The 27,690-nt window shown below is 36.4% G+C and overlaps 1 protein-coding gene across 3 annotated transcripts in view; it reads left to right on the forward strand.

The window, feature by feature from the left end:
* Positions 1-27,690, forward strand: part of ISPD (isoprenoid synthase domain containing) — a 112,731-nt gene that overhangs the window by 1,717 nt on the left and 83,324 nt on the right. For all 3 annotated transcript variants that reach the window (XR_001878293.1, XM_017836277.1, XM_017836276.1), the window contains exons 2-3: positions 4,706-4,985; positions 22,453-22,602. Coding sequence is in view for 2 of the 3 variants with exons in the window: in XM_017836277.1 (XP_017691766.1) it covers positions 4,706-4,985; positions 22,453-22,602 (430 nt within the window). In the remaining variant the exon portion in view is untranslated. The remainder of the gene's footprint in view (positions 1-4,705; positions 4,986-22,452; positions 22,603-27,690) is intronic.

The following is a 27,690-nucleotide window of genomic DNA, read 5'->3' on the forward strand; positions in this document are numbered from 1 at the left end:
CTTGCCACAGCTGTAATTTCTGTCAAAATGTCATGAGAATCTACAGAGAAGAATAATATCCTCCCTCACTGTATTGGAAACCTGGAAGCAAGAACAGAGTGAGGTTTGGGAAGGAAATGATATTCATAGGAAAATAAGTAGTATTCATCTAAAGAACCCCTTTATATTTACTGCCAGTAAGCTCTGAGAAAATAGCTGCACTTCGAGCAACAGAATTATATTTATGTCCTAAAGCTGCAAAAAATTAGAAAGCTGAATTCTAATTGTACAGTCCAGCCAAGCTGATTGTGAGAGTAACAACTTGGTGCTTTTGCTTAGTAGTAGAATAACCACTGCCAGGGCTTTGACAGGCAGAGCTTCCTGCCATCTCTACTGAGCTGGAGTGTTCAGTAGACTGTTGACTGGTATAGATGTGTATGAGGAGCTGGGAACCCGTGTACTCCAAAGCTTGGAATGGCTTTCACTTTCATCTCAACACTTTCACTTCCGGCTTTGAAACTACAAAGGATGTACCTTGTTCTTACTTTGTGAGACTGTAAGAGCAAAAATGTGATACTGAGGAACTGCAGTTTGTCTCATAATCTGTCATCCAGAAGTAGCAGGTTTTGTGTGTAGCTTGATACTATCTTCTGATATTTGTTGTTGACCTGATGTAATTGAATGAATCATTGACCCATTAGCCTGTAATAATTTCTGCTGAACTGATTACCTCAGCTAATGCAGCTATTTTTAAGCTTTTTTTTATCTGGAATAAAGGTAGTAATATATAGACAAATACATGAGCAGTTCAAGGATGTGCAGCTGCTTTGCATGTGCTTTTTAAAGGTTGGTAGAAAAAGAGCTTTATGCTGTTCAGCTGAAAGTAGTGAAAATCTTAAATATCAATATGGAAAAATGGGCAGATGAGACAAGAGCAGACCTGAATGAATAAGCAGTGCATCCTGTTGCATAGAATGATAGCATGTAGAACACTGGCCTGCCAATAATAATCATAGATGATGCCCTTAGGAGAGGAGGTGAGCAAAACTAGTTCTTTTTGTCCGGTTGCAAAACTAGTTCTTTTTGTCCGGTTATCATTAGCTTATTCTTGAAATAGCTTGTGAGCTAAAAATAATGATAGCAAACTCTATGAACATATCTTTGTTATTTTGTCATAAGGAGCACTTTATTTCCAGAAAGAATGAATGGCTTCTGTATATAAGATCCTCCAAACTTCCTTAATATACCAGACTTAAAAGCTTCCTGCTTCCGTTTTTGTACTGTAAAAGATACAGTTTTTCATATACCAGTAAAGTCATAACAAAGCTGCTATGGAGCAAAATGAAGTTATACTTGCATTCTGCAAATGCATGTTGTTCTTGATAGTTCTTTTTCCAATTTGGTGTTTGAATAATAAGACCAGCAAAAGTGATATAATGATTTATCTTGCACCTCTGAAGAGTTTCTATGGCAGTGAAAGATCCCATATAACACTGCTAAAGCCATCTCAGCAGTCACTGCCTCGTTCTGGCCTTGTTTTGCTGATTTTGGTATGTTGTATTGAACAGTTTGTTACTGGCAGAATGAGAGTTGCAAGAGATTGAGTGTGAGCATTTAAGCCTGATGTCAAATTTCAGGCTCAGCACTGGTTGTACGCAAGTGAACTGACGGAGGGTTAAACCTCAGTCACATTGATACCTCAGCATGCCATTTAGGTGATACAGTTTCAAAGTGGTTTTGTTTAATTTCTTCTGCAGCTTGTGTTGAGAAGTCATGTAGTAATTTTATCTGCTGCTGAGTTAATGAGCTCCTTTACTTTGAATTCTAGGTGGACGAATATAAATGTTTGTACTTTTTTTTGAAACTTAATGAAATAATAGTTGCAGAAAACAAACATAGTACTTTTCTGCTTCATTGTTTTCCTTCTGCTAGTATTTAGGTCTTCCTAAGGCAGTTTTAAAGTGATTATAACTGGAGTAGTTGTGTTTCATCTGGTCAGACCTGATTTTCCACTTTGGAACTACAGCCTATGTTGTATGGAAGCACTAGAGTTCTGTATTGTTTAAGCAGATTGGGGTACAGTATTATGATCTTTTTCATACATTGTGCTGATTCTTGCTGAAACTTGTGTTATCTTGATCTAATATTACAGTTATAAAAATGAAATGATGTTTTTAAATTGGATTTGAGCAGGTCCTGAGCTGCTTGTTATTTTAGTGTGAAATCTTTCTGAAGAAGATGATGTGACAAATTGAGGGAGGAAAAAAAGATTCATTTACTGACAGATTGAGTGTATACCGATAACTTTCTACTTCATTAAAACATTTGCAACATTTCCATAAGCAGATCTTTAAAGGAGGAAGCACCCGTGTGATGCACTGTTCTTATTCATTAAAATTTGTAGCATACTTTACTGGATTAGTACTTTCCATGAGTTTTGGTGGGACAAAACCCAAGCTGTTCTGGTACATAATCAGTCTAGTGGATGACTTTATACTCTCATATGAATAGGTTACATTGCTAAATCCCAGCTCTAATTGTAGAATATGAGTCTGGAATGAATTTAGGGAGGACATACTCAAGTTTACAAATGTGTTTATGCAGACACAGGGTGGAGCTGTGACCGCATCCTGTCACTTTTTGGTATATTGTACCCCACTGGAGACCTTGAGCCATTCCACCCACCCTGTGCAGAGATTTATCATAGGCTGGCCAGTACTTGTGCTCTCTTCCTGTCTTTTCGGAAGATGCTGTGTGCTACCCAGTTGCCTCATAATCTGTTTCATTTAACTGCAGAAAGGGAAATGTCAGTGCTTTTCTTATGCAGAGCTAGAGAATGTGCAGAATGTCCACTGTTTCTGGGTACTGTGTAAGGCTATATTTGTTCTGCAAATAGAAGTGCAGAGCTCTTGTTTTCATTCAGTGTGAAATAGCTCTTCTTGAATTTTGCTTTATTTAAATTATTGACTCTTGATATTCAGAAGAACTGAGACGAATCCAGTTACTTTGCCCTAGTTCTAAGTCATGCAGAGATGCTAAGTTTTGTGGCTAAATGTAAGATTATGCCAGAACTAATTTCAGAGGTTTTTAAAACCTTTGAACCTGTGGTGAGTGACAAGTTGAAATGAAACTTGAAACCATATGGTTAAGATTTTACATTTGAACAACTTAATACTTTAAAAGTGCTGAGAATATGTTAGTTTGGCTGTATTTTCTGCCTTTGTTAATAATAAAATGAACTTGAGGACAAATATTTTTCTTTTGAAGAATGCTAATAACACTTCCATTTATTTTATTTTTAACAGTTATTTTAAAATTAATTGAAATGGTTTTCTATGGAGTTTTATCAATTGCAAAAAAAAAAAAACCCAACCCATACGTAAGGTGGAAGATGTTCTATTGTTTCTCATAGCTCTGGGGGACTCATTTGTATCACAGATGACTTTTCTTTTGGAGTAAGGGTAGTTTCTAGGCAATGCTTTCTCATGTGTTATTGTAGAAACCAGTATCTTCAGCCTGTGTAGTTCTGAACTGTAAATTTCTTACACTTATTTTTCTAACTGGAAATACTTAGTACCTTTATTCTTGTTTTGTCTACAAAATTTGGTTTCAATAGCTTTACTAGTTTTACTTGAGAGAGCATATAATACTTGTCTCTCTCCTTAGTTGGATATGTAGGTAATTTTAACATAGTAAGTGGTTTTTTTTTTAATCGTTGCTCATCTGATGAGTTTCTTGTCTGACATGCTAAGAAACTCTTCTGCCATCTGTGGAGACACTTTTTTTTAATGTTCTCTACATAACATTTAGAAAATAGGACACTAAAATGGATTTGAATTGTGGTGTTTCCATTTTTTTTGAAGAACGGTATGCATGTGTGACTTGAATTTGTATTCCTAGGTCCTTTGACACAAGTATGACTTTAGCCTTGCTTCAGTTATGACTGTTTTTTGTCTTGTGGTTTGTAGGTCATCGTCATCCCCCCTCCCAACACCCCCTCTATTGTAGACCTAGGCAGATAGCAATAGTAACAGCTTGAAGTTCTCTAAAAATATGCTTTTGATGTTATTGTAATCTTACCTAGCACAGCTATGTTTTTACATTTTTCTGGCTTCCTAGAGTACTAGAGCAGAAACATTTGTGTGTATATATATATTTTTTTTCAAACTACCAGTATAATATTTCCTGTCAATATTCAAGTGTTACAGTATCATGAATTCATTAGGAATCTATCAATTACTACTCATGATTGTCTTTATAGTGATAGTTTCAGAATTTTTCTTGATCCTCTTATTTTTTTGTTCATAGTGTACTTCTTTGGGACATGGAGTATTCCAGGTCCCAGGATTTACCAGTTTGTTGGAAACTGATTAATAAACTGTAACTGATTGATTTAGAAATTCCGTTTGAAGCTAGGAATGAGGCTGGAGTAAGAAATGCTTTGAAGGCTTGGTTATCAGAAGGTGCCCTTCTGCAAAGTGGCTGTTGGAAGCGAGTCCATTCCCTGAACTCCAATTTTGTTGGTTGGTATCCATGTATTGGTAGAAATCCTCTGTAATATCTTTCCTTTTAGGACTGGATTATGAAAACATGGGCTTGAGTATGCTGAGAGATGCTTTATTTAGCCATCTTGAATTTTTGTTAGGAGTTTCTTTGTTTCACGTATCTCTACTTTTATTTAGTCATTCATATCTACTTTCTGTGGTTTTGTACTATTTTTTTCTAGGATAAGTTGGATATCTGACATTATTGTGGTGGTCTCTCCTGAAAATATTGAAACAATGAAGACTATCATTGAAAAATTTGGCCACAAAAGAGTTACAGTAGTAGAAGGTGGAATAACTCGTCACCGGTCGATTTTCAATGGACTGAAAGTATTTGCAGAGAAGGAATTTTCCAGCCATCTGCTCCAGAAACCAGAAGTAGTGATTATCCATGATGCTGTGAGGCCATTTGTAGAAGAAGATATTCTTTCAAAAGTGGTTATGGCTGCTAAAGAACATGGGGTATGTACTATACAGCAATGCAACTCTGCAATGTGCTTTTTACATGTGAAAACAGTGTAAAATCATGACTGATAAATGAGGAATTTTCTAGCAATTGTGATGTTTTTTTAAGGAGAACAGATCCAGAATCCCTATTAAGCAGAGGGGTTAGGTGGAGGAGGTTGACATTTTTAAATGCTGCAGGCGTTATTTGCTACAGGGAATAATTATTGCCATAGAGACTGTCAGTAAGAGATTGAATTAATCAGCAATTTGTTAGTTGAAAGGTCGATTGCATAATGATAGTTTACTTTTTTTTCCATACAGAATTATCAACTAATGCTAGAGCAGTTCTGTTAGTGAATTCTAATAATAGCCAAAGAGTGTATGTGCTGCATTGGTTGACTCTCAAACTTTGTGTTTTCATCTCAAACTTATATGCAAACCCTGAATAAGCAGCAAGAGCTATTTCTGTAGTAATGCTGAATTGTTCTAGAACTTGTAAGTATTACAAACTACTGGGAACAGAAGTGGGAAGTCTCCAGCCATAGGTTGGATATTCTCCTGTTCATCACTACATCTGGGGACTGGGATTATTCACAGGAACCAGGAGGATTTCTGAGAAAGTAAGTGATATGTGAAGGGGAAGAGTTGGTAGAAGTTGTATTATGCAAGTAGAAGGATAGGAAAGGCATTTACTAGCAGCAAGAACTGTTGGATAAACTGGCATAGTCAGAGATGTGAGAAATCATGACTTAGCCCCAGATTTGTTTGTATGCTTTGTCATCCTCACTTTGTCCTTGAATTCTCCATTAATAAGATAGCATAATGCTTCCCTGCTTCAAGGAGATGGTTTGAAGTAGAAGCCATTAGTGACAGCAGATTGTTTGGGTACTAGAAATCTAGGAAAATGTACCACTGCTTATGTTTTCCAGAAAATGTGGTAGAAGATAAGCTAATTGACAGGTGATTCACAGCTTTGACAGTTGAATAATGAGTCCAAAGAATGAACTGTAGTATTTCCTTAGTGCTCCTACACATTTTTTTGAAACCTCCTAGTGTGGAAGGGAAATGTATGGCTTGTTAAAATATTTATTATGAAAATCAAATTATGTAAGGTCTTTCAGAACATTGTTAGAAATCTAAATATATTCAGCCTCTTACAAGTAGGCCTGTACTTTTGTAGATAGGCTTATTAAGAAATGGTAATAAAATAGAAACTGCTCTCTAATTGTCAGTGATCCAGAACATAAGTTTCCAGTCATTAAAACTTAAATTCTGTTAGAATTTTAACAAGGTTTTTGACCTTTCTCATGTAGCACAAAATAGCATTCCAGAATTGATTCTCTGCTAGAGACTTTAAAATCAATCCTCTTTGTAAATCAGTTTTAAATGTGATTATTTGAGAGTGGTAGAAGAACAGAGTTAATTGTACTGATGTTCAGTTGAAATGACAATAAATTTCCTGAATGTGTTTGTGTTTAGGTGTCTTTGCATGTTAAGGTGTATCATATCTCATTTGAATTTATGTTTCAGTTTTTGAGCTTGTTCACTTTTTTCTTGAAACTTTTGTGATTTCAATGTAATATTTTCTTCTGGTTTTCTTTTTAATTGGATGCAAGGCATTTTCAGTAAAACAGTAGGGAACCAAAGCAGTCTCCATTGACCTTCTCAAGTCAGTGTACTGTAGTTTATCTGAACTTCTGACTGATAAATATTTCCTTACCTGGATCACTGAAGTATCATTTGATCTTGAAAAGGTGATTTTGTACTTGTGCCATTGTATATTTTGTGGTGTAATGTCTGTCTGAAATGTGTATGGTATTTATTTACAGAAATGGACTCCAAGAGCTGTGCACTGTTGATGTTACCTGACAAAGTATTTGAGTTAAGGAACGTAAGAAGAACTTTATTTTATGTAATGAATTGGAAAAGCTTTCTCCCAGAGACAGGTGGCTGTCTTCACTTGACAGCTGCAGAATTCTGAAGAGCTAAATGGAAAGCTGTGACTCTTTCTCAAAACTAATATGCATGGCTTTGAGTATCAGAAAAAAACGGACTGAGAGAAGCTATCATCTGTAGTTCTTCCTATGGTCAGATTCTTTGTATATCTGAAGGGGAGTCAGTTCTTCAATCTTTCAGTACAAAAAGTAATTACTTCCTTTTGCATGATATAGAAAGGTAGAAAACCTGGCAGAAACATCATATTAAATCACTTGTGTTAAGGGTAATGCTGTATTGTTATTCATCTGCATACCATATAGATAGCATAATTATGAGAAGCTTTAATGTTCTTTAAAATGGCAATTGATCAAGTAAGTTACTGCACTGCTAGCTGCCAATTGTCAGACAAATAAACTGCTTAATTACACTTACTAATCTGTTTGTTATTTGCCTGTAGGAATTAAAATGTGCACCTTAACCAGAACTAATAAATTATGCCTTAAATACCTCAAACAATTCCTTGATTATATGAAAATATTATTTTGTAACCAATTAAGTTCCATTTATGTTTTTGGGGTAATTTTGCAATTAAAATTACATGTTTCTAGACACAAATTCTTTATTGCTAGTAAAAGTTGGGAAAAGTGGAAGCTTCAGAAGGCATGAGTCCAAAGCCTCAAGCAATATCTCATTGCCAACATTGCATTTTAAACAACATAACTAAAAAGAAAAATGCTTACAAGAAAAAAATCGGGAAGGTGGGGGGGAACTTGTCAGGTCTGCTATGGAGAATTTAAAAAAAGAAGGCACATACAGTCAAAGACTTTCTTTCTCTAGTTAACATAAACTAGATTTGAAAGTATAGTTTATTATTTCAAAAGGACTAAGTCAAAATGGCACTCTTAGAAGCTGGTTTCTGGAAGCTGTCTAACATCATTACTTTATTCTAAACTTTAGCAAGGATATGCACAAAGCTTACGTGCCAATACAGCTGTACAGTGGTACCCAGTCTCATGTTCTCTCACATAGGCAGTCAGTCAAAATAATACCCCCAGACAGAAAACACTGCGCATTATGCTCAGCCTGTTCCTGTCAGTGCTGCCATTATCAGTCTCACTGCAGCAGGAGACTGGAGCAGGAAACATGCACTCCTGTGGATGCTGTTCTTTTCAGCCATTTACAGAAGACATTTTATTTTGCTGTTGATATGGTTTGAAGCTGGCTCCCTGCCAAGTCTCCAAACCTTACGACAAGAAGTCCCCACCCCCCCAAACCTCAGGGAGAAGAAGGAAAAAAACAACCAGGAAAACCTAAATGAGAGAGAGACAGCTAAAGCAATATATATATTTACCCTTATGTTACAGGTATATACAATTGAAATATATATACAATTTCACAAGGGAACGGGAAGGGGGAAGGGAAAAGGAACAAAACCAAAATAAAATATATATATATATATATATATCCCGATTAGTAGCCCAATATCTAGCAACTAAAAGAATTGGCAAAAAACTATCTTACTACTCTCCTTGGGACAACGGAGAGTCACGCTGGATCAATCGCTGGCAACCTCCGTCTCCCAAGGTCGACAAGGCCTTCCCAGGCCTCACTCCCCAACACGGCAGACTCAACAGCAGGGAACCTGCACCTCCAAAGCCACCAGAAGCAAAGAGAGCGAAGTTCTCTCCTCCTTTCTTCTTATAGCCTGGCTTACGTAAAAATCGTAGGGAATACTGGGTAAATCTGGGCCCTTCCTTGGTTACAAACTGGTCGCCAAGGAAGGCCTAGACCAAACTACCACAGCTGTCTATGACTGTTGAGTTACAATAGCAAAACTCGGTGGGTGGCAAACTGAAAACCACCTGTTTTTCTCCACTGAAGTTTAAGGAGGACTTGGATGGATAAATAAGATGATCTGGTTGGTGCACTTGAATGGGGATGGAATGCTGGAGCAGTTCTGCCCCTTTGGACCTTTCTTTGTACTTTTTCTGTTGAAAGTGATTGTCTTTTTATGTTTTCTTATTTCCTCTGGTTTTGTCGTATATAGAATATTTTAAACATTGTCTTTGTTTTCTTTGTTATACTCAAAAATTGATTTTATCCAGCTGCAAAGACTGCATCATATTTATACCCTGGGTCTTCTGAAGTCATCCACTGCCTGTGTTCTCAGAAGTTATACTTCCATTGTATGCTTGCTGCTTTGGGAGGCTCCTGCTGTCCTGTCAGACCCATGTGCAAAAACAGAATCAAGAACTGAAGATGTTACAATTACCTTCTTGACATGATTTTTATTTCACTGACGGAATGAGTTCTGTAGTTTAGGAGACTGACTGATGTCAATGTAAAAATACTTACTAGTGAATAGTAGGGATTATGAAGCAATTTTAGAATAAAACATTTTGAGACCTACATGCTCTTAGCTATGGTAAAGCTCATGGAGGACAGGGAGGTGATTTGAGAAAGCTGTCATGGCTTCACCAAGGGCAGGTCCTGCCTAACCAACCTAGGGGCCTTCTATGGTGGAGTGACTATATCAGTGGACAAGAGAACTATGGATGTTGGCTGTCTGGACTTCTCTAAGGCCTTTGAGACAGTCCTCCACAATATCCGTCTCTCTAAATTGGAGAGAGAAGGATTTGATGGAGGGACTGTTCAGTGGATGAGGAATTGCTTGGTTGGTTGCATCCAGAGGGTTGTGGTTAACAGCTCAACATCCAGGTGGAGAGTGGTGACAAGTGGTATCCCTCAGGGGTCTGTATTTGGACCAATATTCTTTAATACCTTCATCGTTGACACAGACAGTGAGATCAAGTGCACTCTCAGCAAATTTATAGATGACAGCAAGGTGAGTGGTGCAGTTGACATGCCTGAGGGATGGGATGCCACGTGGAGGGACCTGGACAAGTTCGAGAAGTGGGCCTTTGTGAACACTGATGTTCAACATGCCCAAGTGCAAGGTCCTGCCCTCAACTGTGACAGTCCCTGGTATCCATACAGGCTCTGGGAAAAAGGGATTGAGAGAACCCTTCGGAAAAGGACTTGGGCGTACTCGTGGGTGTTGTCAGCTGGCCCTGAGCTGACAGTATGCACTTGGAGCCAGGAGAGGTGTGGCCAACAGGTCAAGGGAGGTGATAAGGGAGGTGATTATGCCCCTCTACTTCACTCTCATGAGACCCCACCTGGAGTACTACATCCAGCACTGGGGCCCTCAGCACAAGAAAGACGTGGACTTGTTGAAGTGGGTCCAGCAGAGGGCCACAAAAATGATCAGATGAACACCTCTCATATGAAGAAAGGCTGAGAGAGCTGGGGTCATTTAGCCTGGACAAGAGAAAGCTCTGGGGAGACCTTATTATGGCCTTTCGGTACCTACAGGGGGCTCATTTACAAGATGGTGACAAACTTTTAAATGGGGTCTATTGAAATAGGAGAAGTAGTAATGATTTTAAACTAAAAAAGGGTAAATTCAGACTAGATATGGAAATTTTTTACAATGGCAGTGGTGAAACAATGGAACAGGTTTCCCAAAGAGATGGGAAATACCCCATCGATAGAAACATTCAAAGTCAGGTTGGACAGGGCTCTGAGCAACCTGATGTTGAAGATGTCCCTGCTCATTGCAGTGGGATTGGACTACCTGACCTTTAAAGGTCCCTTCCACCCCAAACTATTCTATAATTCTGCATTATTGTGAAGATCAGAAGCTCTTCAGTAGCCCTAAAACTTTTCTGAATGTGTGAAGAAATGTAGTTTTGCTGTTGTACAGAAAATAGTTATACAATGCATTGTTCCTTTTTAATGGATAACTATTGAAAGCATACTGATGTTTCCATAGCTTATGGCAGTGTTGGTCCCCTAGAAAGTTATAACCTTCTCAGTCAAGTTGTTGTCTTCTCTGTTGAATGGAAAATGAATGTATTGTTATTAAATACTTGAAGTCTTAGTCCTAACAAAATGTAATGTTTGATAGTTGGAATACACTGGTAAGGGGAGAAACAGGTCTGTCATTTCCCAGTCTCAATTTAAGTGATTTAAAGTATTCATTGCATTTATTAGGAAGGATGCAACTCAACCAAAGGAAATAAATATATCATAGACAGAAACTTGAATTGTAATCTCCCTTTCTTCTTTGCGGCATTTCTGTGTTGTACTAACAGAGCCAGCTGTGCCTAACACAACTAGTCACCTTTTTAAAAGGTGACTTGATCCACCATTTCTTAGCTTCTGGAAGTCTACACACAGAGTAATTTTTACCTTACTTTTTTTTTAGGGAGGGTTAGTTTATCCTGAAAATAAATTTTGAGCACAGTTTCCTGTACTTAAGTGGTTGCTGAGATCATTCTTATGTAGTGTCTATAAAATGTATCCTCTTTAAATTTAGAGAAACTGCGTGTACGATACTGCTGTTGATTTGAGGCTAGTTAAAATCTATATGCTTCATCTGAGAAAACAATATGACTTTTGGGAAACAAAGCAGCTTTTAGTGCAGATATGTCTATTTAGTTACTCAGGTTTCTCCTTCCTGCAGCAGATAAAAGGATTAAAGAATAGTTCCTTAAAATAAGGGAAATCATCTTATCCAGCATGTGGGAGAAGCTGAATAAAGGCCTTGGATCATTCTAGAAACTCCTACATGATGAGATCTGGAAGAGATTCTTAGCCATATCTCTCTGGATAAGGATTAGGCATGTAAATTTTTCCCTTTTTCACCAAAAGGTGAAAAATGAAAAAAAAAAGGGAACTGAAAAGAAAGATTATCTGAGTTTTCATCCAGAAATGTCACCAGCTGCATTTTGGTAGAGTTTGTGATCTCCGTGGTTGTGGCAGGAACACTATCAGCCCTGCAGGTTAGGTGAAGCTTCTGAAGGCCAACTTGGCCTGTTTCATATGCTGTAATAGTCTGCTGGACTGGTTCTGTGCTTACCCTTCTGTTTCCAAGAAGTAAGTGGGCTGTAATACAGCCTTGAGGAGCCTTGGAGCATGTAGGAGAGAATTCATAAGGTATCAAATTCACACATATGTGTATTAACGTCACTGTCAGAGCCAAAGTGACATTATAAGGTGTGATAATCTGTTTTACAAGGCCCTTGATAACAGAGGAAGTGTTGGATGAAGCTTGTATAAAGAGATGTATGACAAAGAAGCTCAGGTGCAAGGTTTCCTGCAAGGAGAGGGCACAAGCAGTTCCAAGGGAAGCAGCTGAGCGAGTTCAGAAGGCAAAGACATTTGATAAGCAAGTGCAGGGTTGCTTTAGAGCACTGCATGACCACAATCTATACTGCCGTGGGTTTGATTGCTCTGTGTGTGGGAAAGTTATTAATTAAAGACGGCATTTGGTTGATTAAATTGTGCAAGAGTCCTCCTACAACACCTCAAGATTTTTTTCTTCTTTCTTCATAATATGATGCAAATCATGTGTTTAATGATAAGCAGTGGATCAGTAGCATTCACGTCATGATATTGTTGATTTTGTAATGGCATACACTGTCTGGAGGTAAAATATTCTTCTCAAAGAAGTTCTTAAACTCAATTGTAAGACCTGTAGCAGAAATGTTAAGATTTCAATTCTGCTGAATACAAATGTTAACTCATCTTTATATTGATTTACTCTAATATGCAAAATCCTTTGTAGTGCAGTGCATGCTCACTGATAGCTTTTTGCATGTAAATCAGTATATGGGATATGAAAGATGGCTTGCTGACTGTAAATTGTGTTTCATTAGTTGTTAATGCAAAGTAATATTATGCTGCCAAAGTAAAATAAACAGTCATTAATTTAGAGGCAAAAGTTATTGTTTTTGTAGTTCATTAACTTTTATAGCAAATGTTCTGTTTAATTTTTGCCGCCTAGATTTGCAATACAGTACAGGTTAGAACAAGAAAAGTGCTGGTAGCTCATGTTGTTGTCAGTTATGTTGAATGAATGCCAAATGTAAAGCTCTAAGTATGCTTTAAAATACCTCTAAATATAATGAAAACTGATGGTAGCATACGGGCCATGTGATTTGCTTTGAAATGTTTGAATTGCTTAGGCTGAATTATGCATCTGAGAGAATCCATCGTAATTGTGTATAATGTACAACTATTGCTGGCAACTGAAAAGAATAAATATGCTGTAAGAAAGCCTTGAAGCTGTATACCAGCATGTGCTGCTCTTTAAGTGGAGGATGCTATGTGTGGTCTGGGTCCTATACATGGTATGGATCCTTGGTAGCATTATACAGACTTTATACAAACTTTAAAATACTTTAAAAAAATCTATGAAGAAGAAAACAAAACCTTAATGAATAAGACTGTGTTGTTAAACATTATCAGTTATTGCACCATGATGAAAGAATAGCTAAATATGTTGACTAAGGTAATAAGACCTTTTTTGGCTAATAATATGGCAAAATATATTTTATGGAATATATAGTACTATTGTATCTATGAAAAACACTAACTTCCTTAACCATTCTTGAATTTGTCACAAGGAATGCACTAGAAGAAATGCTGTATAATTTGTATGGCACATTAAAAATGTCTGTATTAGTTTAATCCTGCTAACTTTTGTAATTTTAAGCTTTATTATATCAAAAATTTGTGGCAGTAATTCACGATACTCGAGCAACATAAGTGACATTCTTAGAATTTATTTTCAGTCTACTTTTTTAAAAAAATCTGATTTTAATGTGAAATCAAAACTTCACATAATTGTTGTATCGTTGTTTGCCGTACTGCCCTTCGCTTTTCCTTAGTGCATATGTATGTTCTTGATTTTGCTTCTTTTCCACTTATGATATGTTTTTGACCTTGTTTTCAGTGTGTTGAAAAATTGCAGCCTGTGATATGCCTAGTTTTGCTTTCTTCCTCTACTTTATATGCATATACATATATATTTTCAGTTGCATTTTCCTATTATTCTGTCTTTTTGAAGGAAATCTTTTTTGTTTTCTTGGTGAAATCTTATTTTTTTCCACATAATAACATTTAGAATTTAGCACGTGATTGATTAGAGCAAAACAATATTTACTGATGCTTAGCGGTAAATGCTTTAAATACAAAAGAACAGAAATTTTGTAAAGAACATGTGCGCTCTTAATTTTTGAGCAACAGTTTCTGTTATCTTCTGTAGTTTGCCATAGCTAATTGGGGCTCTGACATGTCTTGATGTACGTGTACTATCCCCAGTTACTCAGATTGTATGTTCTGATAAAGGTGACCTCATTAGAAGAAATGTTTTCTTTTTCTTAAACAGTGTCATAAATATACATTACATTTGTTTAAGGCATCCCATATCTTTGAAGTCAGTTCAATGTACAACATTGTGTCAGCTCATTAACATTGGATCAAAGTGTATATTAAATTTCTGATTAAACATCCCCTCTTTTGCAGCTAGGAATAAACACAATTATAACTTCTTCCTTCCTTGTGTTGGTTTAAGATTAACATGTGCCCAATTTTAGTGAGTTTGACTGTTGCTTCTAGCCAGCTGGGTAAACAGACTTTAAGGAAATTAGGTGAAGTTTAGCATATAAGCCTTTTTTCATAGTATTCAAAACTCCTTACATGTGTTCTAATTAACCTTCTTTTTGTCTGGCTGATGATTAGGTTTAATATCTGTGTTAGACCAGGCTTGTTTAACATTTCAACCAGTTCTGTCCTTGGGCAATTAAAAGCTGCCAGAGCAAATGTGTCAAGACAGCTGGAATTGGACTGGCTGGTGATACTGCCTACATAAGAGAATTTTAGTGCTCAGTAATGAGAATCAAACATGCTGTGCCCATAAGGACTACGAGTTTTGTTGTTGTTTTTTTCCCCAACAAAATTAAAAATAAGGTATGCAAGAACTGTTCTTTTTCTTACAGAATAGATATAGGCAGAAGATACCTGGTGAAAAGAAGGTAGCCTTTATTTCTTCAGCCTTAATTTCTGATGGATACATCAGATGTTGTCCAGGTTGCAGATTGTACTTGTTTGTTGGCAGAATGAATAGGTAGAAGGAATACTGACCCCACCACAGCACAGTCACACAAATTATGTCTGTGCTACATGATAGAGTTTAGGTGTGAATGTGGGTGAAAGTATGTTATGCCTCAGACTCAAACTAATGTTTCTGCTTGATAATGAGAGTACCTCTACCTTTATTGTGGTCTGCTATTCTTTACTGAGTCATCTTGGTTGTCCTATAGTCCTGACTGATTGCATGCTCCATATGTTCCTTCAAGAGCTGTGTGCAGCTGAGGTACTGGTTTGGGGGGCTCTTTTGAACATGACATTAACAGAAGGACTCATGGGGCAGATGGTGACAGGTTTGAGTTGAACCCATGCAGCCAGACCACTGCCTTGCCTTGCTATACAGAAAGCAGGTGGGTTCTGGGTACAGAATGAGTTATGAACTTTGTGGACTATGTGCAAGCTTGTAGCAGTTCAGTTTGGAAGTTTGGCTAGTTTGGATTTGAACGAGTGTTCACACCTAAGTTGCTCATATGGTCGAATTGTTATCAACTGCACTTCTGTATCAGATGGTGGCTTATAGTTTGTGTCATTATTTTGTTTGTGCCCCCAGCTTTTCCATTGAAATAGAATTGTTTTGCTAGGATTTCTCTACATCTTCCATCTCTGCAGTGGAATCATAAAACTTCTCACAGACTAAAGCTTTTGGTTATAGAGAAAAAAACCCATAGCCCTAGACAAGAGCTGGATACAAAATGCAGAAAAGGAAAAGAAAAAAAGAAACATAAGAAAATAAGATGGTATTTTAGTGCTATACCTTGAATGTGCATTAGAAGTAATTCTCTAATTGCTTTATTTTATGACAATAGTTATATGTCTTTGTTTTAATAGATATTCTCCCCTTCAGATTTACAATAGAAGAAATTTGAAAAGAACATCATCTTAAATATGTGAAATATTTTAATCTTATAATTAAGTTTCTGAATTTTGCTTTCAAGATTCTGTTTGATAAATATGAAATAAGAAATCTTTCAGTAGAGACAATTCTTCTAACTTAAATGGTAATTACTGAATGTGGCCAAAGTATGTTGATTACTATAGATACAATTAGTTTGAGTGCTGATGTCTGAATAGAAATACAAGTTTCTACCTGTTTCATGCATCACAAATACAATGTTTATTTCTGTATTTTTTTCATACTGTAGATGGCTGTGAATGCCCTTCCTGGAAAGTAGTTTGATCTGTGTAAAATAATACTTTCTGTGTAGTAACACGTGGAAACAGTTTGATAGAATAAAATGAGAAGAAATTAATCATAGTTATGCTGAACTTCTTTTGCTAGTTCCTAGCCAGACCTAATTTAGACCGAAATCCTTATGAGATGGTTGTGTTTGGAAACATATAAATAATCTTTCACCCAATAAAAAACATTCCAGGACATATTTGTAAACTGTTAGATACCTAGCTTGTCTAAGTTAACATTGATTGTTATTGTTATGTAGTTCAACACTGTCCTAATGCAATCCTTGTCTTAATGGAAAAGCAGGATAAAATTTTTTGTGTGTTTATCAAATTTACCTTTATAAAACTGACTTTAATGGAATTTCAAGATGAATATAGTTGTCCTATGAAGTGTGACAAGCCCCACAATCTTCAGCATACAGTTTCAAAGAAGTCAGCTGCTTTGAAATTATGAAAATGTATTTCTAATATGCTTCTATTTTCAGTGAATATATGCAATGCAAGTTTATTTTTTCTAAGGCAGGGTGGCTAAATTATTTGTGAGTCTTGCTTCAGTGCTATTTTGCTTGTCGGAGTTGAAAACAACTCTGATGAAAGAATTAAAATTTATAAATATGAATATTGAGAAAACATGTAAAAGCATTAAGAATAGGAACATTCTTTTTAAGTTAATACTCACAGGCTTGCTTTATGTGTTTGATATCAAGCCTATTCCTAAGTAATTTTAAAACATTGAATTATTAGTTAGGATAATTAAAATATAAAATAAATAAAACATAAAATGTGCACTTAATGCTACCAGACAGCTGAGAAGATAGAAAGCATAGGGAAAATGAATTTCAGGGGTGATAGAGGCTATGAATGAAAAAGAAGAGTATTGTTGGTGTAATTAAAAAGTTGAAGAGAGTCAGAGGAGTGGAAAACTTTGCCCATTTATGACGGCATTCTGTAAAGTTTTAGGCTATGATTCCCACTCACTTGAAGTTCAGGGTTGCAGATTGGCCATGTAAGACCTTGTGGGTCTGCATCAGTACTTGGGGCCTACTGGGGACAAGGGCGTGCCAAAGACATAGCATACTTTTTTTTTTAGTATGCCAGCTTGCAGGATCTGTGGTTGTCTGAGCTTGTTACCACACTGTTCTAAAACAAAAGGAATTGTAGTTGTGGTATTTTTTTTGTAAGGATTTTGGGCCACTGCAAATTTTTTTTCTTCCTAGTCTGTATCATTCAACTCGTTGAGTTTTACAGCTGTTAAGCATGTTCTGTTTCAACTCTGGCTACCCAAAATGACCAGATCAGCCATGTGGCTCTGTTGGTTTTCATGCTTTTTTGGAGCTTCTGGGTCTTTGATAATTTATTCTTGTTGTATTTTGTTGTAGGTGGGGAGTGTTGGTCTAGGATGAATATTGCACTGTGTTGTTGTAAGCTGGATGATTTTTTGCTTGTGAGATAAACTCCATCCCCCCCTCCCCGCCCCGCCCTGTAATACTTATGGAAATTTTAATTGGTTCTGTTTGGGTTCTTTTTTTATTACCTTATATTACCTTATTTTAAAAAAAATTAGGATTTTTATTTTTTATGAATTTTCAGTAAAATTAAGCTATACTGCGTTGTGTTAGCCAAGTTGCTGTGTTGTGTGTACGCTTCTGTGGTCTAAACATTCATACTTCATTTTGTAATAAAAGATGTCATTAATATTGGATTTAACTTTCCTTGAACTGACTGTGTTATCTGATCTTAAAGCACACCCTGGTTATGGATTCACTGAATACACACATCTAAAGAGTTTCTTGTCAGAGTAGAAGTGTGATAAACTGAGAACAATACAATGTTACTGTTTAGTGAAAAGGTGAGTCAGTACGCCTTGGATCTCTTGAAAATATTTGTGATATCCTGTTATGCTGAAGTGCATGATGCACTTCATTCTCTACCTTTTTCCAGTCACCATTGAATCTTTAATGCATACTGTGGTCTCAGTAAAAAAACTGAATACAAAACTGAGAACTTGTTTGTAAATGTTTTTGATTTGTGCTGTTTAAAAATGGCTTATAAAAGACACTGTTTCTGAAAGCATCTAGAGGCGGGTTCAGTTTCAGCAGATGGATGGGTGAGCTTGCTTCTGAGTGATATGAGTCTGTCACTTCCCTTGAAGTTGATGGAATTCTGTGTTCTTACAACATTTTAGGATTGTTTTAAGGAAGTGATAGATTAAAAGGATGTTTTTTCTTACAGTATTTTGTTTGCAAAGGAAAACTAACTGGTTAGCAATATTCTCTTCAATGTTTGCTGTGCTATGAAGGAATATTTAGATACTTTAACTGATTTATTTCCCAGAATATGGAAAACTGGGGGAAAGAAGTGTATGCATTTCCTGGACAGGCTAAGTTCACCAAAACTAATGCTTAACTGTCTTTGGAGTGGAGTGGCTTGAAGGCTGTAAAGTGGACATTTAAAGAAATTCAGAATAACTATCCACTTCACATTCAGGAAGGGTGTATGATGCATTTTGTATATGATTTTGAAAGCAAACCTGCTTGAGATCTGGGTCATAATGATTAGAAATTGGAAGAGGAGACCTCTGAGTAGGGAAATGTCAGTGTAAGACCCAGTAATGCCTTAATGTATTATTGTCCCTACTGTGCCCTAATGTTTAAGTTTCTGAACTAAAAAAAATTAGTCTGTAGCCCTGTCTTAAGCTCCTAAAAAAATTCCCTGTTTAGTTCATTGCAGGGCTGCTGGGAGTGGAATTCAGAAAAGGCTTTGTGCTTCTCAGAATGGGGAGGAGGCTTGCACTAGCCAGAAGGAAATACCGCAGAACGAGCCATACATGTTAAACTGTGCCCCTCTTTGGCCTTTATACAAGAACAAAACTCACAAAACTCAATTCTTCTGTTTTTACATGCCAAATATTATGCTTACACCATGAATGAAGATACCCACGAGCCAGTTTCAGAAGTAGAAGCACGTGTGGTGAGGTCTGTGTAAGCCAGTGTGGGTTTGGCAGCTGTGTTGGCATATACCAGCAGTACTGCAGATGCAAGGTTTCCTGTGTTAGGAACTCAGCTCTCTAGTGCCATATGAAAATAGTGCAGGGCCGGTATTTTCCCTTGCTTGATCCCAGTTTCACCCAGTCTGAAAGTGGCCTTAGGAACTAATGTATTTCACATGTCACTGAGGTAGGTGGTAGACACAACCTTGTGTTGGGTCGCATCGTCTGGTTGAGGGAGCCCATATGGGTGTGCACTGAGACAGAGAAAGGTCCTGCAGAAACGTGAGCCAGTACTGAGCAAAACAACCAATTTCTGTATCTTGCCTCAGGATTTTAAGGTTTTGACTCAGGGCTGCACCTTAGCAGGTATGCTCTAGCTTATGGATTGTGGGCTTTTGGATACCAGCTGCTCATCATATGAAGGTTTTCTGTGCATTAGAAACTTCTTGGCTTTGCTAAGCACTAGAGCTCTCCATTCTGCTTTCAGTCGTGGACTGAATTGTCCTTTTTTGGACTAAAACCTGTTTTTTTTTTAAAAATCAAATGACTGCTAATTATCCTGTTATTGCATACATAGAATTTCTGTCCCTTGCATGATCAGAAGTCAGACAAGAATCTTATTCTTTGTATTTAATTTCATGTTTTCAGTCAGTGTCAGGTATAGTTTGGGTGGACCTGCTGCAGAAGAAATCTTATTGTGCCCAACTTGTGATTTCTTATTGAAATGGCAGGAAGACAGGTGAGAAACTGAGCCTGTCACACTGGACTCAGTTCTGGTGTAATGTGAAGCCAAACTATAGTTGCTTGAAAAATGCATTTTTTAAATTTTACGTGCTGTGAAGCTTTCCATTACTCGAGAAGTTAATTGGAGGGTTTAAAAAAATGTTGCATTTGGATTTAGTTTTCTGAATCTTTGGAAGAGCTAGGCCTCAGCAGAGCAGGAATTGTGGTTCAGTATTGACACAAAGATACCGATATAGACATTCATAAATTTTTATTGTGCAATAAACCAGATGGCAAGAAAACAATGTGTTTCAGAGTTCTTTTAAGAATACAATTTTGAGTATTCAATTTTATTTAGAATTGCAGTTTGGCTTTTTGTTCCTCAGAGTGGATGTTTCACTTGTGAGATTTGGTTACGCAAGGCGCATTGTATTCTTCCAATCTGTTTTATGCTTAAAATGTAACATGACATGATTGTTAAAAACTGTAATAAAATATTGGAACAGCCTAAGGAATTCTCTTTTGCTAACTGGTTTTCTGGAATGCCAGAAAAAAAAAAATCAAATATACAGCTAATTACAGAAAAGCTGTGGCTAGCATGCTGCTCTCTCTCTTTTCCCATGACCTTCTAATTTTACAATTTTTGTGTGCTTGTCTGACCAATTAAAATATGACGGCAGAGCAAAATAACATAGTCCAAATGCCCAGCAGCTGGGATATAGATGTAATAATCCATGTCCTTGAATCATAGGAAATAGGGGACAAGTTGCAGATAATTTAGTCTCTCTACTTCTGCTCTGCAGAGCTTTTGCTCTAAGTACGTCTGTTAAATTTACACCTCATTTAATACATTGATGTATTACTAAAATTATAGTGGTGTTTAGTTTTCTCAGTTTGTCTTTTCTGTTACAGAAGTAAAATTGATCCTGCCTGGGTCAGAAAGAAGAACTAGATTACCTCTTAAGAGACAGACAGTTCTGTGATTTCACAGTTTTACTGATCTTTCTGTACCACATTTTGCCATTGGATGATAGTGTTTTGCTCTGTGTGGTGTTTTATATAGATATCTCTTTCCACGTATTAGAAAGTAAAAGTGCTTTTCAGATTTTGAGAAAGCAGTTCAGATATTTCTCCTGTCCCACGAATCTTTTGAATCTTTTCTCTCCCTTCACCCTTCCCGGTAGCTCATGCATATCATAACTCTTTGGGCGTGAGAAATTGGTTCATATGTCTGTTCTTATTCTGTAAAAGAATGAACTAAGGAGCTGTGATTTAGAGCTCATAAAGGGCTCAACACTCTGACTGCATTCCCCTTTGTTTTATTGTTAAGTAGTGTAAAAGGGGGAGGGAAGACAACTAGTTCTTTTCTTCTGAGAGTACAAAAATTTTGGACTCACTTTTTTGTCTCGTTCTACCACTGTATGCTTATTTGAGGTCAGAAATCTTCTAAGAATGGACAGGACTCATGTATGAGGGCAGGATTTGCCAACAGAGATAAATAAAATCATTAATAGCAGTGCTGTTATGGGATAAGGGACCTATTCTTTTTCTGTGTCAAAATTCATGAAGCCTCAGAAAATCTTCCGAGGCTGCTGTGAAAAGTGGCAGAATTAGGCATTGGGATGATTTTCTAGGTATCCTGATTTAAGATTTTGTATAGTTCCAAATGTTTTGAAACAGCATCAATTATTCTTTTTTATTATTCTTAAAAATTATTAATAAGCAGTATAGTGTGAACATGCCGTTCTCAATGGTTAGCATCATTGGGGAGCATGCTGTTTGCTCTGTGACTTGATAAGCAGTGTTCTGCCACTGTACTTTTTCTTCATTATTGTATGGACAACTCTTGTCCAAGTTGTTTTAAGCTTCTCCTAAAGTTCATGTGAACATTTGATAAGTGACTGATGCAGTGTGGGTGTATCAGAATGCCTAAAGACAGCTAGAAGAGTTCTGCTTCAGAGATGCCATAGATCTTTAATACTGTATGTTGATGAAAAGATCAAAGATATATGTTTAATTGGTTTCAAACCGAAGCAAAACTGAAACTGAAATATAAACATTTAAGTATCTGTTCTAGAGCATAGTGCTGCTTGATATGGAATACTTTCAGATGTAAATGCTGCGTTCCCTATGATTTCACTGGTAAGTGTGGTTGCTCAGTATTTCACAGGGTGAATTCAAACAGAGGAACAAGCTCAATTATCTGAAAGTTTTCTTGTAAATTGTTTTTGAGCAGTTTAGCCAAATTGAAGTCTGTGAAAGCAATAGGTATTGTAGATTGTCAAGACCTCTCAGATGTGTCTGCTGCTGTTTGATATCTGAATAGGCCTAGAACTGTCCTCACAGAAACCACCTACTAGGTATGCAGAAGAAAGTCTGAAAAATGAACATTTCAGATCTGTAAGTGTATTTGCAGTAGATATGAAGGACTTAAGATTTTTTTTGTAAATTGTCCCTCCATGTGTACTTATACAGTCCTCCATTGCTATGTTAGTGTTGAAAGTGTCACACAGACTAGGTAATATGACATGCATTATGAGATGTAGAAAGATAAAGAAGGGAAAAAATGTATTTTAAAGCTTTTTTTGACTACAGCTATCTCATATACATTAATATTAATAACATTTAGGTTTCTCTTTGTGTTTTGTTCCACAGGCAGCAGGAGCAATTCGTCCTCTAGTTTCTACTGTTGTTGCTTCTGCTGCAGATGGCTGTTTAGACCACTCATTGGAACGTGCCAGGTACAGAGCGAGTGAAATGCCTCAAGCTTTCTTGTTTGATGTAATCTATGAAGCATATCAACAGGTAAGATATTAGGACTTTCTAAGACTTTTTTCAATTTAATTCAGTTAAAAAGAAAGATAACTTTATTTCTCTTTTTTCAAAAACAGATTCAGCATCTATTTCAGATCACATCAAGCTATGCATATTGCTTCTCAGTCTTTTGAAAAAGCCTTATCATTCTAATCTATTGAAGTTTTTTTCATATCAAACTGCAAATGCAAGAGGGGTTGATGTATCTAAACAGTTGGAAAGACATATTTGCCATAATTTTTATTGTGCATTAAGTAGATTACTTAAAGGAGTGGGTTAATGTGTTTAAAATTATGTATATATTAAGTATGTATTGTTTACTGAGAGTATCAAAGAGTTTTGGATGCACAATGTAATAATGACATTATATAATAATTTAATGGGATATAGGCTGTTCTAAAATATTGGGATAATATTAATTTACTATATCTAGGTAAATGTTTAATTTGTTTTTTGTTGCATGTGTATTCTACATAGTCTGATTAGTGGTTGAAAATAATGTTTACATAGTCTCTGTTGCAATTCTCCATTTTTTTCCTAATATATTGTTTTAATTGCTTTAATTCCTTTATTTAGGAAAATAAAAATTGTAGGTGGTGTATTAAACCTGACTCTTTTCCCTTTTTCTGCCCTGAAGACTGCTTTTATTTGCCGCACCCTACATTCATGTTTTGCTGGAAGCACTCCAGCCTTTCGTCTCAGCATTCTACTTCCTTTTCATTCATCACCTTGTGGAAATTGCTTGTCCTCCAGGTATCTTCCAGCAGAGCATTTCTTCATTTGTCACTTGGAAGGAATTATTTTTCACATTAGTGCTGGCAGTCATGCTTCCCATCAGTCTTTCATTTCTAAACAAGTCCATATTTCTTATACTCACTTTCAGAGAGTACAAAGCTTGGAAGTCACCAACAACAGAACAAATGTGAGGACAGGCAATGAAGAAGAAATTGTTACTTAATTGTTCAGTAATTGTTTTACTTGGAAATGTTGGCACAAACTCCATGTCATACCCTTTATGCTTGGTACTTGAAGCTATTAGATGCTGTAGATGAAGGACCAAATTAGGAGCTACTCGAGCACTTGGACTGGCTCCAACGTTTTTACTTCTGATAGGAAGCAGGGGGATGTTCTTGGTGTATATCATGACACACAGCTAATACTTCTGGAGACTCCACCTTGAATGTAGTGGGTATACTCATGATAAAGGCAGCCTAGGTGTGCACAGAAGACATCTCAAGAGAAAACAGCTACCGTTGGTAGCTGTTTCTTTCTTGTTGATGTGTATCTCTTTTGGCAAATTGTGTGTTTATATGCTGTTTCTCAAAACACCCCACCCAAACAACCCCCCATTTTTTCTACTGTGTTTGTTCATAATTTTCAGATACAGTAGAGCTGGCAAATGCATAAAAAGCTCTTGCCCTAAATGCCTCACTGAAAAGACAACTATATTTGCAGTCCCCATGCTCCTCTAAGTAGTGTTCTTTTCTCACAGATGCATTCCAGCAGCCTTCTTTTTTGTATCCCTGCTCTTTCAAGAACAAGCCACCAAAGTTGTTAGAAGCAACCAAAGCTATGGTTCCTTGTCCCCAGTTCCCTTTGCTTTGGCTAAATTCTGGTCATTTAAATGCTCTGTGCCTTGGAGCCCTGGGAAGTATAACACTTCACTAAAACCTCTCAACTCATATTGTTTTCTAATTATTTATGTTTCAATGGTGTCTAGCTGTCCAAGTCAAGGATTAAGACCCTATTGTTCTGAGAACTGTACAAACAAATAAAAAAAGATAGATAATTGTTGTCCTGAAAAACAGTCAAGCTACTGTAGGGCAAATTTTTGTAGGAATGGATGCAGCTTATGATGCTTCCTAAATATTAACATATCCATAATTAATTCCCACAACAACCTGGTGAAGGCAAGTGTTATTGTACAGATGAACAAAAAAGAGAAAATAATTTTGTTACTAATGTTGCAAGTCATTCACAAAGCTGGGAATGGCATTCATTTTGACTGACTTGGCATGAGATCATGATTCCACTCCTGTGTATTTTATACAGTTGTGACCTTTTTGCAACAACAGTATAGGGAAAAACAACAGTCAAACACGTATTCCTTAGAGACAAACTGTCCATTTGAATTATTGCTTCAGGTAACATAGGCTTTTCAGTTACAATGCGGGTAATGCGGAATACTGCTTTTAAACTCCATCTCTATTTAAATACATCATCTGATGTGAGTAGGTAGGTTTAGAGTGTTTACTTCCAGAATTGTTCTCTTTCATGAACATAAGATCACTGAGTATATTGACCACAAAGTTGCAAAATTCAGTTAAAGGTCAGTTCTCTGATCTTTACAGGTTTGCCATCTATTTTGTCTCTTCTTGTCTGGTACCAATCTGGGCAGACTAGACTAGAGCCGCTTCTCCTTTTGTTGCTGTTTTAAATTTATTTAGAACTAGAAATTTAGCGCTATTAAAATATGAAAAAATGCTTTTGTATGATCTTTACCAAATTAAGTCATTTCCTTAGAAAACATTTTCCATTTCTTGCTCAAATGAAAAAAAAATGATAGTAATGATTTGGAGAAGAATACATACCCTTTTGAATCTACTTCAAATAATTTTATGTACAAATACTGAAGACTGGTTTACAATATTATCTTGAAATATATGTGTGTTACAGTAAATCCCCTTTACATTTGGCACCAAAAATCCAGCACGGATTTTGAAGACATTCAGCCAGGTTGTTCACACATGCATTTCGTTGTGATGCATTTCATTTTTGTGTGCTGGATCTCAATTTACTTTTCACTCTCACGTCTTTATTGGCTACAACATACATATTCTAAACAGATCTTTTTCAGATATATGTTACTTTCTGATTTAACTGCAATGATGTCAAGATTTCTGGCATCATAACTATTAACGTCTCAGCTTTATAGTAGTGCTGTTGAAACCTTTTAAATTTTGTTGCTCAAATATCGCATGCATTCTGTTGTCTTTTTAATGGCTTTGAGAGATCATTAAAAAAACATTCTTCATCACTTTTTGGTGAGGTTCTGGATACTGTTAGGTTTTCTGATGGTTAATTTTGAATATTTTTTTAACCATACTGAAACCATAGTATAATTTTATGAAAATATTTCCTTAAAATAGTCTCAGGCTTTTTCAGTTAGTATGAGTTTTAACACCAGTGGTAAAAGCAACCTTTTTTTTTTATAATGTCTGCATATATGCTAGCGAGGAAAAAAAAGATATTCAGATGTCCTATATTTTCACTTTTTTATTTGGGGAATGCAAGCAACTTGAGAAGCATTATTGTTTCATGGTGAAAGGCCTTTTTTGATGAGGCAGGTAAACGGAGGTGCAACAGGGAAGGGAAAACTCTTTTGTGTTCTTTTACCTCCGTTGAAAATTGCTCCAATGCAACGGGATCAGAAGACCAGTTTAGGAAATATCTACTCCTTCTGCTCCAGAGCAATGATATTGATTTTAACATTTTATAAGGTTTCTGCCACTTTTAACTCAGGATATGTCTTGTCTGCTGTACTGGACGTCACATAAGACAGACTAAAAATGTTTAAAGTCCATATTGAAATTAAGCAGCTGTTCAGAGCCCACAGCAGCCAGTGGGGCTAAAATGATATCTTGATCTTAAAAGGCCTCACTACTCTGACTTATGTGTCATTAGATAGAGTACTTGGCTGTAATAAATTATCAGGCATAGTCTGATTTTGGCAGATACAGGCACCTGATTGTATGTAACACTGTTTAACAATTTTTATTGCGAATCTCTGTGTTCAGCTTAGGAAATATAGCAGTGCTTTCATGCCCTTTAATTTGTAAAATTTATAAAATTTATGAAAGTTACAGCTTTTATTTGTATGATGCATATGTGACCCAAGGTGGAAAAGTGACAGATGCAAACCGGTGCAAGGGGAGAAAGAACTGTATTTATACTGTGTGTGATGTCTTGCAAGCAGGAGGCTTTACCTTAGCCAGGGGTTTTCCTTGGGATTTTGAGTAGAAGGATATAGAAATTTGTTAAGCAGATAAATGTACCGTTGCATCAGTACTCTTAGTTCTGGTATGTCCTAATTTGTGAGTTCTCATTTCCTGCACAACATAATGATCCGCAGTAGTGGATATTAGTAGCGGACAAGTTAAATTTTTTAAAATAAAAAATCCAAATCTCTAGTAACTAGTAAAACCTGTGGAAAAGTTATAAAAAATGGCAGAACCCATGATTTACTTCAATTCTTATATACCTGGAACAAAATCAACCAGTTGGGTGTTTTCTTATTATTTTTATTTTATTATGTTAATAATTAAGTTCCTGATTTTTTAAAATACATGTTTCTTTTCTATTCTTATCAACCCTAAGGGAAATCAGAAAAGTTAAAAGTGTTAATTGAAAATCCACCTCTTCCAAAGATAGTAAATAAGGGATAGACTCCTTAGACCAGACTTGTTCATTTTTGCTTAAAATAGTTTCATGTTTCTGTTTAGCTTTTTAATTTAAATAGGAACAAATCTGAAGTATGATCCTACACGGGTGGGGAAGACTTCACTTACCAGAAGTCAAGTGTTCCCCGGAGCAGTATGTTTTTAAGGAATTAGAGTATCAGGAAGTCAGGTAGACTACTTTTTTCCTTTAATCAAAGTAGGCTGAGACTTATTTCCGTAATACTTGTTTCTGACATATTGTGAAATGCACAGAGATCTCAGAGATCTTTTTTCTTTAACACTGAGCATCTTGTTGTGTCATGTCACATTACCATACAAAGTAACACAACCACAATATATAAAGGCTGAAATAACCAGACTTAACAAAGCACTGAGCATTTGAATGGTATCTGCTAAAGCAAGGAACGTAGTAGAAACATCTAAAAAGCTTTACCTTTCACGATTTGGCAGAGAAACAACTGAAAATGGAAGTAGGAGAGGAGTGATATATAGAAGATTCTGAACAGCTTCTATGTCAGAGATGTAAATAAACAGCCTAGGGAAGATTGATGTGATGGTTAGAGAGTTGTCAGCATGAATGCTGGGGGTCACCAGTGTGACCAGTCCAGTGAAGCCGAGG

This window comes from Lepidothrix coronata, unplaced genomic scaffold (genome assembly GCF_001604755.1).
Source record: "Lepidothrix coronata isolate B3197 unplaced genomic scaffold, Lepidothrix_coronata-1.0 Scaffold273, whole genome shotgun sequence".
Classification (NCBI taxonomy): Eukaryota; Metazoa; Chordata; class Aves; order Passeriformes; family Pipridae; genus Lepidothrix; species Lepidothrix coronata.